At 42.4% G+C, this 13,471-nt stretch overlaps 1 protein-coding gene across 1 annotated transcript in view; it reads right to left on the minus strand.

The window, feature by feature from the left end:
• Positions 1-13,471, minus strand: part of CLCN4 (chloride voltage-gated channel 4) — a 42,368-nt gene that overhangs the window by 14,997 nt on the left and 13,900 nt on the right. The window contains exons 4-8 of the mRNA XM_064708644.1: positions 9,275-9,462; positions 3,725-3,847; positions 1,977-2,183; positions 1,804-1,884; positions 789-1,334 (exon numbers count right to left, since the gene is read on the minus strand). Of these exons, the coding sequence (XP_064564714.1) occupies positions 789-1,334; positions 1,804-1,884; positions 1,977-2,183; positions 3,725-3,847; positions 9,275-9,462 (1,145 nt within the window). The remainder of the gene's footprint in view (positions 1-788; positions 1,335-1,803; positions 1,885-1,976; positions 2,184-3,724; positions 3,848-9,274; positions 9,463-13,471) is intronic.

Here is a 13,471-nt window from a genome sequence, read left to right on the forward strand (position 1 = left end):
TAGACAGACAGAACCTGTTTTTTATGTGCTCATTAATCAGATATATAGAGTTCACCACAAACAGCTTGGTATATATGGAAAGCATAGATAAATTGTTCTTGGACCTTTCATCACTCATTTATGGGGAGAAGGAGTTGCTGAAGGAAAAAGCTGCAAATCCAGAATATTCAAATGACACATCAGTTAGTCTTCTTGTTCATTCCCCTTTTTTTCTGATCTACAGTGCTTTAAAGTATTCAAAAATAGACTTTTCAGTCACTTTTATATTTCTGTGATGCTCTAAATGTGTAAAATAGTAAATTTAAAATTATTACTTCCTTGAGTATAGCTACCTTGAGGCACATTAAGACATTAATCCAACAAGACAAACAACAATGTAAATAGCCCATATCCATGAGAGAGCTAAAAAACAGCTGCAGTGGGAATCATCTTGAAATTGCTTATTGGCAACAGTGGGTTTAGATTTCCACACAGATTTCTTTTTCACTTAACAAAACCGCAGATGACTGGAAGGTGGAAAAGCAGGGCTCAGTCCTGGGCTGCCACAGGGGCCCACAGGGCACGGTGCTGGCAGGGAGAGGAGCCAGCAGCACCTCAGGGACAGCCCTGTGGGCTCCTCAGGGACAGCCCCGTGGCTGGGGCAGGTCAGAGCCAGCAGCACCTCAGGGACAGCCCTGTGGCTGGGGCAGGTCAGGGCCAGCAGCTCCTCAGGGACAGCCCTGTGGCTGGGGCAGGTCAGAGCCACAGAGAGCCCACGCAACCCATCTGCGGCCCATGCTCCGATTTACCTTCATGCCGAAAGTGAATATGGTGATGACAATTTTGAACACCAAGGCCAAGGCCAGCTGCCACATGGCAGAGTAGACCCCAGGGCCAGCAGGTCTGTCAGGAATGTCATCCACGGGCCGGGTCATGTTGGGGTCGTTGATGTAGTCGCAGAGCTGCGAGGACTCCAGGGCGCCACAGTCGTTGAAGAGCTCCGAGATGAGCTCGCTGGTGCTCCGGCGCGTGTAGGGGTTGGGGTAGGCGATGATGGCGGTGATGGCTGTTATCACAATCACCTCCAGCACTGGGTATTTCCCAAGCCTGGTGGTTTTCCTCCTCCTGCACCAGGCGATGTTGCAGCGGATGAAGAGAGTCCCCCAGAGGCCCCCGAAGACGCCGAGCAGGATGAAGGGGAAGAGCTCGGCCATGTACCAGGGGGTGTGGTACTCCACGTAGAACAGCACCAGCCGGCTGTTCCCAAAAGGATTGATGGACCTCAGCGTGAAGGCAGCCACCAGAGCAGCAAAAAATGACCTCCAGAGGGTCTTCAGGGGAAAGTAGTAGCTGACCTAAAACCAAGTAAAGACCATAAACATTTCACTGAGTGCCACAGAAGTGCTGCCTTTACCCACCATCACCATCTGTTTCATTTGACTTTACTGTGGGCACTAGACCTTACCACAGCCAGAACACGTTCATAAAAGTATCAGAAAAGGAGTAGCAACTAGTTTAAAATTTAAACCCATAGTTGCTATCTAGAAAGTATAAGAAATGCTTGACAGCTTGGTCCATGCATTAGCTAGCTGGAGGCTAGAGACACCTCAGCAGAGGGATATATTTCCATACTCAGTCATCTAATTTGTTTTCTGCTACTCAGATTATGCTAAAATACCTGGTTATTTCTTATTATTGGAAATCATAGATTTTTTTATAGGGGAAAAAATAAGCATATAAATATTTGAAAAATAATGAGTAATCTCAGAGAAAGGTATCAAATTGAAATATATTTGCTGAAGCAAGTGAACTGCCAGGTCTCACCTCTTCCAGACTAAAAAGCACACCTCCAATTGGAGCCCCAAAGGCAACTGAAACTCCTGCAGCAGCTGCAGCTGAAAGTACCTGCAAAGCAAATGTTTACATACAAGGCATGAGTTGTTTTGAAACCCCCAGTATCCAGACAGGGAAATTAAAAATTTATGAGCCAAGCTCACCTCTCTTCTCTTTCCTTCATTCTTGCTGTACTTAGAGAAGAGGCTGCTGAAGAAGTTTCCACAGCAACAGGCCACATGGACTAATGGGCCCTCTTTCCCAAGGCTGAGGCCTGAAGACACCACCAGAACCAAGGTGACTGTTTTGATTAAAAGTGTCCATTTTCCCAGGTAGCCCCTAATAATGAACCCACTCAAGATGGTTTTTATCTGGAAAGCAGGAAGAACATGTTGAAAAGATGAAGAATCCTTTTCTACTCTGAACTTTCAAATGGAGTTAGAACTCCAGCAGAGTTTAAAAAGTGGCAGACTGCATGAAAAGAGACAGTGATGGAGAGAAAGAAACTGTAGGTAGGGCATCTTTCCCACAGCAATATCTGAGCAGGGGTTAGGCAGACCACACTTTTACTGCTGTTACGGGTGGTCCCCATAACAGGCAGTAAGGACTCTCACAGAGATCAATAGAAATATGAAACTCTTACATATCTCCTTGGCTTACAAGACAGAGTTAAGCTGGATTTGAGTTTAGCAAAGCAGAAAAAAAGCAAATAAACAACAACAGACTTTTTCCAGATAAAATGCACAAAAAAAGTTCTAGGTATTTGGAATCACTGTGCCATAAAAGCATGCACATATTCTGAAATAAGAAAGTCCAAAAGATCATATTTCTGCACATTTTGTCTTAATTTTGCTAGTGAGTGGGTCAGAAAGCACAATGCATGTGCATGACACAAAGGCTGCAGGGTGGGATTTGGGTTTGGACTCCAGGCATGCAAATGGGCTGGAGCTGAGCCTCACCTCACACGAGGGATTTACCACTTGGAAACTGGCTTTGTAGTTAACTATGAGAACTTTTTAAAACTACAAATATATCAAACACATAACAAAGACACACATAACTACTTTCAAACATGTAAATTATTCAAATATTTTAAATTATTTGTGGTGAGTTTTTTTAAACATTTGGATGCTTCTCTTAGAGATCAAGAACAAAAGTACGCCAAGATTTCTAAGCTTTGGGCTGTTAATTCTGTCTGCCACATTCCTAAACAATAATTCCAGTAGTTCCATAGCACTTCTAACAAGAGACTGCCCTGATTTCAAAGACTTTTAATAACTCTGCTGGTTGAATTATAAGGTTCTTCATTTAACAGCTTAAATATGGACTGAGGCTCAATATGTAAAATAATGAAAACCAAGTAGATATTTTGGCTGCTATAATGTTGTCATGCTGGCACAATGTACATTACTCTGTCTTTAGGAAAACAATTTGCAAAAGACGTGCATCAGACACTTTTCAGGCATCCCAAATGATGGGCATCTTCAGCAGTTTAGGAAACCTTAGCTTTGTAGCCCATCCTCTTCTTTTTATTTCACTTTTATTTAGAGCCTAGCCTAGAAAATAATTGATTTTGTAACTGGCCCAAGTAATTTCATCCTAGGAAAATTCTCTATAATCTTCTAGTGAGTGTGTCTCTTGGAGATGTTGATTTTTAATTCACGCTCTGGCAACGAACAAGTACATGCATTAACCTGTCACAGTGACATATGAACAGTTTTTACTATGAAAGTAGTAAATGATGATCACCATAAAAGCATGAAAAAAGGAATGAAGGCAGATGAGATGGAAAGACAATTTTCTTTGTTGCTATGCTATCTCATAGTACAGTTCTGGAATGGGAAAAGACAGTAATTTTTTTGTTGTTGTGGTCTGGATTTTTTTGGATATTCATGCACAAAGGGAAACTCACCTCTGGGATTCCAGAGCCACAGGCATAAGGAGCAAACACTCTGACCAGGGAGACTGCCAGGAAAGCAAAACATAGAGCCCACATAATGTACAGAAAATAGTTTAGAATGTAAGCACTTGCACCCTAGAAAAATAACAGTAACAAACATTGTTAGACAAATGCAGATTGGCAAATCTCACACTTCTACTAGTGATCATGATGGCATGGAGCCTGATTTTTCATTTACATGGTAAGTGCTGCTTTTCCTCAGGAAGGACAAGTAGTTTTATATACTCCAACAATTTTATTACTAATGGAAAGAAGCAGCATACTAATAAATACCTAACCCATTCCATACAGTCTGTTTGCAAGGGACCCAAATACCTTAAACTGAGCATCTTTCAAGCACTAAAAAATCCAACTAACCCACATAAAGTTCCAAAACATCAAACAAACGCATCATAATGGCAAAAGCAATAGATAGTGAAAAGACACCTAATGAAGGAATCTGCTGTGTTCATCCCATGGTGGGGGGCAAGGAATGAGACCCTGATTGGAATTTTTCCGAGGGCTGGTATTCAAAGGTCAGTTCTCCATGCAGATGCTGATTTTTCAAACAACATCCCTGTGTGTATCAGTAGCCAGTCCAGTTCACAAACAGGACGTGTAAAACCATACAAAAATAATTTCTTTCTATATAGTGCTGTCCACGAAAGGGTTGAAAATAATTTGGAAACATCATAGCTTGGCAGAACCCTCCCACACATCTCAGGCTTATTACTGACTGGAACAATTTTAAAATATTAGGGCAAAAATTACTATTTTCAAACTGAATAGCTTTACTTTTCTAACAGAATGGGAATGCTAATGATCATTAGCAATGGTTGACTGTGCAGTGCCATGGTGAAAGCACAATCAATAGTAACCTTCAAGTTTCTACCTTTTTCCAATGATCAAGTCAAAACCTTTGTTAAAATCTGCCTTGGAATACCTCTGCCTCTTCACATGCATATATTTTTTAGATTCATTTCAAAAACCCACCTACATGGACAAAAGAGAATCTACTCAGCAGCATCAAATCAATACAAGGAGCTTAAGCCTTCAAACAATATCCTGTAGCAACATGACACTAGAGAATAAAAGACTGAGATGGATCTCAGTGCATGAATTGGTATGAATCCTTCACCTCTAAGTGAACTCTTCCTACCGGATGCAATCCCAGCTGCTCGAGAGCATCAGGGCCCCTGTCTCTGCTCTGCAGGACAGCAGCCTGGATATCAACATTATGATAAATCAAGGAGGAAAACAGGCATTAATCAATTGAATCAGTTAACAGAGCTGGCCAAACCTTGTTCCCAGTCATAAAAAACTTAAGAGATGAGAAGTCTCCCTGTTTTCAAATCTGCAAGGAATCAACTTTTAACAGCATGGATGTTTTCTAGCTTCATTTTTCAGGTGTGTCCAAATGAAAATGCAGTAAGGATACCACTAACCCTTATCCTTATGGCTGTATCTGGAGGAAGGGCAGTTTGTTAAGTTGGTGCTTGCTGAAGTTAGCAGCTGGCTTTGCTGATGACAGCAGAATGCTGAAGCAATACAGGGCTATCCCCCAGTGCCCTGAGACCGAGCAGTCGTGGATCCCACACTGGCAGTGATTGACATCTGGCTGTGGTAACCAAGAGCCTTTGTTGCTACAGCTGAAGACAGTCTCATGAATGTCTTCTCCTAGTGCTTCCAATTACAAACAGCTATGACAATATTTACTCTTCCTCTAGAGAAAACTCTGGATATCTTGCCTCAGGGCAAAATCCTCCTGTCAGTGTGAACCTGGAATACCTCCAAAGAAGGCCAACACCATTACAAAAATTTGGCCCTTCTAGGGTTGAGTAGAAACTGTAGTTTTGCTTCTAAATTCACTGGAGAAAAATCAAATTTGTTTCTTTTTACTTCTTCTTCTTTTGCTTCTCAGAAGTCGTAAGAAACCTCTGTCAGCTCGTTACTGCAGTCACACACACACCTACAGTGCTGTGGCAGGACCCCACAAGGGTCTGTATGGCCAGTTCAATCTTATCCCTTGGGACATGTTTCATTGTTACATTTTCCAGATATCTGGCATTCTGCAGGTTCAACTGCAACAATTTCTAATGATTAATAATATGAAAACCTTTGGGAAGTGAAGTAGCAGTAACTCAGTACAGCAAATGGTTCATTTTTCATCCATTACATGCCATTACTAAGGATCTGAATCAGTGAAAGTCTTGAGCATGTACACTGGAGTCAGAGGCTGAAGCAGATCACCAGCAGAGCTGATCCTGCTATGACCTTTCCCATGGCAGCTCAAAAGACTCACCCTGGAAGCAATAGTAATGAAGCAAGAAGGAAAACTGAGCAAAATTTTGTATTTTAGTTTGCAAGACCAAGCAATATTTCAGATCTGGGGTCAGTCCAGTTTATATACAAATGGAACACAATTGAAAAGAACCCTCACAAACTCAGACCACTAAAATAAACCCCATCCCTCAGGATGCTCTCCAATGTGTGGTTATGCAGAGGCCCAGAGCCCTGCTCTGACTCCATGGGGATCTCACACTTTGCAGACTCTCTCCTATGGATGTTACAGCAGGGTGTGTCCTCAGGACTGACAGGTTCAAGGCTGCAAAAGTGAGAAGTGGGTTCCAGGTCTAGAGAGGCTTCCTTGTCCTGCAGCTTTCAGCTTCATGACAGGAGATCCAGAAGCCCTGGGATAGGAATTCAGTCCATTGCTGGATCCAGTGTCATGATCCATGCAAGACATGGGGTCCTTTCCTCTACCCTGGACATGTGTCCAGCCATCAAAACCTCTATCCTTACACTGGACATGTGCAAGCCACCAAAAGTGGGGTCCTCAGCTCCACTGAAGCTGGCCTTGGGACCAAACTCAATCTGCAGAACAGGGAAAGTCCAGATCACCAGTGACATCTGATGACCTTTTGATCTGCCAGTGAATTTGAGATTTTGAAACTCCCTTACACCAAAAAACCCTCTTCACCTCCTCTTCAAGAGTAGTTCCAGACCAGAAGGGTGAAGGATAATTGGCCTACAAAACAGTGATTAGGGAAGAAAGCATAGCTTGGTAGGTGTCTAATGGGTTATTATGTTTTCCATAATAATTTATAACAAGTCTCTGCTTTGGGCTAATTTTATGGGACCGCTAGAATGGAAACATTTTTCAAGAGATGCCATAGGAAAAGTCACAATTCTCCATGAAAATGTATGTACAGAGTTTATCACAGCCATAAATTGGCAAAACCACAAGGAAGAACTGATCTAAATCTCAGTCCTCAAAATGTCAAAGTTAGTTGGCTATGACAAGAAAGAATCACAGTTATACATAAAAAAAGAAGGCATGTCAGACCAGAGCACCTTTAGGGAAACTGCTCCAAATACTTTTTGCCTAAATTGTGCTCCAATGAGCACTGTTGTTTTATAGGGCTCTTCTGTAGTTGTCAGGCACAAAGTGAAACATAGGAAAAAACCCAGCAAAATTATTCAGTTTTAACTCAGTCAAGTTCAGTGTATTTTGATACGTCCTAAAATCCTCTACCTCTACAGGAACCATACAGCACAAAACTTGCCCATATCATAAGCCTTTTGAACAGAAGCCTTTTGAGCAAAACTGAATTTTTCCTTTCCAAATTTACATTTTTATTGGGCTTTCCCTGGGATTTCAGTGTAACAGTAACAGACAGATATATTAATAATATTTACAGCCTCCAGCAGACCCTCAGGAACCCACAGATCTTAGAGGCACATTTGTTTTAGGAAAGTAACTAAAACTAAGATGAACCTTTTCTTCTTTGTCCTACTGTGACAGTACAGCAGGAGGTGAGAAGCTCAATTTGAACACAAAGTGATGAAGTTTCACAGTGCTCACCTGGCTGGTGGCTTTTCTAAAGGCCACAGCACACACCAGTCATGACTGCTGGTTTTGAGAAGCAGAAGAAAGCTATAAATTTTCTCAAGGACATGCAGCTTTCCTCTATTCCAGCCAAAGTAACAGAATGACAGAATAACAGTAAACACATGCACAGGATTTCCAAATCCCCTAATAATTGTAACAGTTTCCTCTTTTTCCCCTTCCCACGTTTGGTTTTGGTCTTTGGGTTTTTTGTTCGGTTTGGGTTTTTTTGTTTTGTTTGGGGGGTTTTGCTTTTGTTTTGGGGTTTGTTTTGGGGTCTTTTTTTTGTTGTTGTTCTCTTACATTACATGAGCCCCATGCTGTAGCTTTATATCAGGGTAATATTTCTTCACTTTCACAAAGACACCCCAAACATCTGTTAATGAAGACCAGGGTGAACCTAGCAAACCTCTGGCAAAGGGAAGCTCAGCACTGTGACTGGCAACCTGGCTGAGAGATTTTTGTCTCTGTTCATGTGGTGAGAAGATGCAGGGACCGTGAGCACCCCACTGCTTCCCCTGGGGTTAACCAGAACTACAGAAAATGGAGCTATCTACACCTATGCACAGACACTCCCACCTTGTACTTCTTGTCCTGTACAGCTAAAGCAGCACTGAAGGGAGCATGAATGACACACCTGCCTGGCAATGAAGGTGACCTCAAACACTGTCTGCAGGACCAGACAACCTCCACAGCGGGAGGAAGATCTGAGACAACCTCTCCAAATCACCCACTCACTTATCATATTCAGTTTTTGTCAAATTCAAGTCAGACATAAGGAGGAAGGGGGGATTTGAGACAATAATTTTGCCAAACATTGAATTGTGAAGGAAACGTTATTCAATACATTAAATAACTTAGGTTGAAAATGAAATGTGCTTTTTGTATTTTTTTACAGGTATTATCTCCCAAATGGTGTACAGAAAGGCTTCTTTTTATTGTTTTCTAAATGAAACTTTCCCCTGCTTTGCTTTGAAACAGCATTCTTTATACTTAAAATTACTATAATTATGAAAAAGAAAAATGTAAGGGAAAAAAATCTGAAAATATAAGTTTCACATCTGTCCAGATCAGCTTTTTACCTTCCTGTCCAACAGCCCTGCAAATCCTTCACTGTGGTGACCCCCAGGGAGTCCACTCTTTCCCCAGTTTTTGGTGCTAGCTAAGTCTCTTGATGTGTCATAGAGAGACTGATTGCAAGGGATAAACAAGCATTTCTTATGCAGCTCCCTGTATCAGAATACATAAAACCCCATCTGCAATCCCAAAAATATCCTCACAAATGTATTTGTCAGTGCTCATCTTTTTTTTTTTTTTTTTGTCCCATAAAATTATGTTTAAAAGGAAAAAAATAAAATGCAGCTCAGGTCCCCTGGTGATTATGCTATGTGTGTTATGAAACACTTTTCGTTTAATACTTATAAAAAGAGAGTGCAATCTCACAGTTTTCCAGTTTCCATTGCACTGAAACCACAGGACCTCCTTCAAGTTAAGCAGACATTGCTTGTGGAAATGTGTTTTTCTGCAGTGTGCTCAGTTCACTGCTTGTTCTTTCAGGGAAACTCTCTGGAGGGACCATCAGCAGGTGTGAAGAAGGGCACTGCCTGTGCTGTGCCCCCAAGCTCATCCCATACCTCGGACTGGCTCACGAGCAGCTCCGACCATTTCTGCCACTGGGGGCACTTGTCCCTGTCATCGAACGTGGTCTCATTGGACGTCCAGCAGCACTGCTCGTGGCTGTACCAGAAGGCAGACAGACAGACACCCTCCTTCAGGTCTGTCATCCAATCCACAGCTAAATCTATCACTCCAGCCAATGTACCTGGCAAAGAAACGCAGGAAAAGAAATGCTGGCATTAAAAACAATCAAGTTGCAAGGACACTTTAATTTTAATAACATAATAAAAGCCATGATTTGGGTAAGCAGGCACAATGTAAGGCTGTGTTGAGAGGAGAGGAGAGGAGAGGAGAGGAGAGGAGAGGAGAGGAGAGGAGAGGAGAGGAGAGGAGAGGAGAGGAGAGGAGAGGAGAGGAGAGGAGAGGAGAGGAGAGGAGAGGAGAGGAGAGGAGAGGAGAGGAGAGGAGAGGAGAGGAGAGGAGAGGAGAGGAGAGGAGAGGAGAGGAGAGGAGAGGAGAGGAGAGGAGAGGAGAGGAGAGGAGAGGAGAGGAGAGGAGAGGAGAGGAGAGGAGAGGAGAGGAGAGGAGAGGAGAGGAGAGGAGAGAAGCAGCCTCCCAGCACCTGAAGGGGGCTTATCAAAAAAAAGGGGACAGACTTTCTATCAGGGCCTGCTGCAGTAGGGCAAGGGCGAACAATTTCAAACTAAGAGAGGTTGATTTAGACTAAGTATAAGGAAAAATATTTTTACAATGAGGGTGGTGAAAACACTGGAACAGGTTGCCCAGAGAGGTGGATGCCCCATCCCTGGAAGCATTCAAGGGCAGGAAGGACAGGATGGCCTTTAAAGGCTCCTTCCAACCCAAACCATTCTCTGCATCAATAAATGCAAACATGCCAAAGAACTGGGGGAAACAGCAAGTTTTTCTGACCTTCAGTGCTCTCTCATAGGCTTTTATTTCAAACATTATAATTTTCATAGTGACTGATGGCCAAGTAGGGGGGATATAACCAATGCAGGCCTGCAGCTTGTCTCAGGCAGGTTCCCCATCTGGCTGAGATGGGGAGGGAGGGAGGACATCGTGCAGGGTCTCTATACACACACCTGGCCATCTGTATAAACCTTATTGTGCATTTCAGGGGTAAGGGAGGAGAAGGACATCTGTGTTTATGTACAGCTTTACTGGTCCCAGCACAGCAACTTCTTAGAAGGATCATTTCATTACAGATACAACATAATGCCATATTCTGACTTATGAACTTAACAGAATGGGGTTTTTGATAAGTGTGTACGGTGATTAGCAATCGGGACATGCAGAATAAAATTATCCTTCAAGTCCTCCGTGTACCACAGCGCTTGTTTCAGCTGCTCCCCGGTAATTACACAGAACTACAGTGACACCCGCTGGCCACCAGGCACAGACACAGGCAAACTTTGTGTCTACACAGACACAAAGAAAGAAAATTTCTGCTTCTCTAGGTCATTTGCTCATCAGCAATAACAACCTGCCCCAGCAGCAGCAGCACCCTCAGAGCAGGTGGGTCCCCAGGAATGCAAGAGCAGCAGGAACGGGAGGCTGGGAGCAGCCAGAACATAGAGAGGCAGACCCGTGTGCTGGCCCTATATCCATACTTTCTGGAAAAAGTTAAACCACCAACTGACAGAAGAGTCATTTAGCATTTTCCAGATCCCTCTCATATGCAATGGAAAGCAAAAGTCATCATTACTTTTACAAATACTCATTAATAAAATTCTAGGAGACTGCTAATTGATTGGAACAGAATTCATCAATGCATATCAATGTACAGGGGGAAAATACTTTGTAAAATGCAAACTGGCTTGGTTTTATGATTCCAAAACTTATAGATTTGTGTCTCCTGCTAAAAATGCAATTACATGAAGCAGGGTTGGGGGCTGCTCCCTTTCCCCCAGCAGCTGGGGCACACAAGTGGGTCCAAGAGCTGGTTTATTACATCTGGAACTAAAGTTTTCTGATTTTCATTTCTGTAAAAGAGACAGGAGGAAAACACATTTCAAATAATTCAAGAACCCTATTTTTCCCTCCAAAGACCAGAAAAAACCCACAGGTTCTTCTCCCACCCTTAAGAAGGATACTTGCCCCCACACTGACAAGCAGTGGTGCTCAGGGTAGCAGTGAAGAATTTCTGTTAAAAAATAATATGAATTTCTATTATAAATATAATCTGAAGCACTATACAGATATTCTAGACAGGATGACACACACAAAAAAAAAGGCTGCAGAAGGGAGTGATGATGTCTTCAACAATTCTTTTCCTTCATTAAGATCTTGCCTTAATTTGGTTATTCTTTTCCATTTTTCCCAAGTTTCTATGGAAACAATGAACCATCCTGCTAGATGTCGATGAATCATTGCATTGCTGGCAACAGCAGCAGGCAAAGCTTCCTGCTTTGCAGTGAGGTCTAAATTCTCCTCCAACTTTCTGAAAGTTTCAGAAACAAGGAATTTTCATCTCTTGGACATGAGCAGCAAATGCTGTGTCTCTTGTACCTCTTGATGGATCTTTAACATTTTCTGTAACTTTCAAAGTTTACACTTAACTATATTAAGCTGCATATTAATGCTACCTAGCAAAAGGTGCAAAGGAAGACAGACTTTTGAATGTGTTTCCCCAATAAAGTTAATAACCATACTGAAGAACAAACATTCAGTTCTCTAATATAATAAGTTCACAGGCACCTCAGCAGCATTAAGACAATGTGCTTAATTATAGAGCTGATCTAATCCCTTTTTCCAAATTCTTAGGGATCCACATAAGGAGGAAAATGCTTTTTACTACATGCAATTTACTACACTGGCCTTCAAGAGAAGAAAATCATAAGGAGACCCAGGATAATAATCCTAGCAGTAGTGAATGCTTCACCACCTATGTGACCAGAGCTAGAAGTTTTTAAAGTTCTGAGTTTTTGCAACTTTAAGTGAAATTAATGCAAGTGCTAGACAGTTCAGCATCTTAAGGTCAAGCTTTTAATTTCTTGTGCTTATTTTGGCTGCCAAGACGGTCATAGAGCATCAATTCATCTCCCTGCTCCTCCCATCAAAAAAGCTGATTTTATTTCCCCTTCCATGTAACCTCCTGCCTGGGAGGAAAATAATTAAGTACTCCAAAGACAGACAATGCTGAACTTCATTTTAGATATTAGCCTTTTACCACTCTCCTTTTCCTTCTGTTGATGATGGTAAATTCTTCCTTTACAGTGCCCTAATGAGAATGCTAAAGATTTGCTTTGAAAAGATGGTTTTCTTCCTGCACCAGTGTCAGAAAACAGCATCACCCAAGTGGTGCAGCATAGAATTCAAGGGAATTCTTGCACATCCAGCCTCAGCCTCAGAGCATTTCAGCACTACTATGATGGCACTTTTTGGTGCATAGCTTTAGAAAACACAAACACCTGATGATCTATAAAGAGCATATGTTTCAGTTAGCCAGTAGTAAGGGTTAGGCTGAGGAGCAGCCATTGGTCTGCAGGCAGGATGGGCGCAGCAAAAATTCAGAGCTCCTTAAAAACAAATGCCTAAAATTTTGGAATCCATATATAAATTTTCAGGCTCACTCTCCATGCACTGCTTTATATGAGGAAAGCATGGAAACTCTGACTGAGACAGGGCCAGGCAGTGTTCAGTATCTTTTCCTAGACCATTGTGTGAACAGTCTTCACCTGAACAGTCTTCACCAAACATTTGTGGGGTTCACTGTCCCTTCCCTTTTCTCTGCAATTAGCAGGCTTTGGCTATCAAAGCCTCATTTCCAGGAGCTCCTCAGTGCCCTTCCTGCCATTTGACTGTGTCACACACCATCATCTTCCTCCAGCCTGATGGTCAAGGTCCTGTGGGTACTTGCTACAGACTGGAGGCAGTGAGGGACTCTGCTCAGGCTAATTTATGTGTGCACACACACAGGAAACTATGATATGATCCCAGTGGCTGCGTTACATTCTCAATATACATTGGTGTTATCTGTAATCTTGAAGCGGGCTCTGCTGTGAGCAGGAAGCCAGAGCAGAACCCCCTCCAGACATCCCTTTCCCACCTACACTTTTCTGGGACTAACAAAGGATGCAGGTTTGATGACAGTCCAAAACTAACAAAATACAGAAAAAAAAACCAACAACAAAAAAAAAGTATGTATGATATATGTATCATACTGCCAAATAGGATGATAATAGGATGATCCT

This window comes from Zonotrichia leucophrys, chromosome 1 (genome assembly GCF_028769735.1).
Source record: "Zonotrichia leucophrys gambelii isolate GWCS_2022_RI chromosome 1, RI_Zleu_2.0, whole genome shotgun sequence".
Lineage (NCBI taxonomy): Eukaryota > Metazoa > Chordata > Aves > Passeriformes > Passerellidae > Zonotrichia > Zonotrichia leucophrys.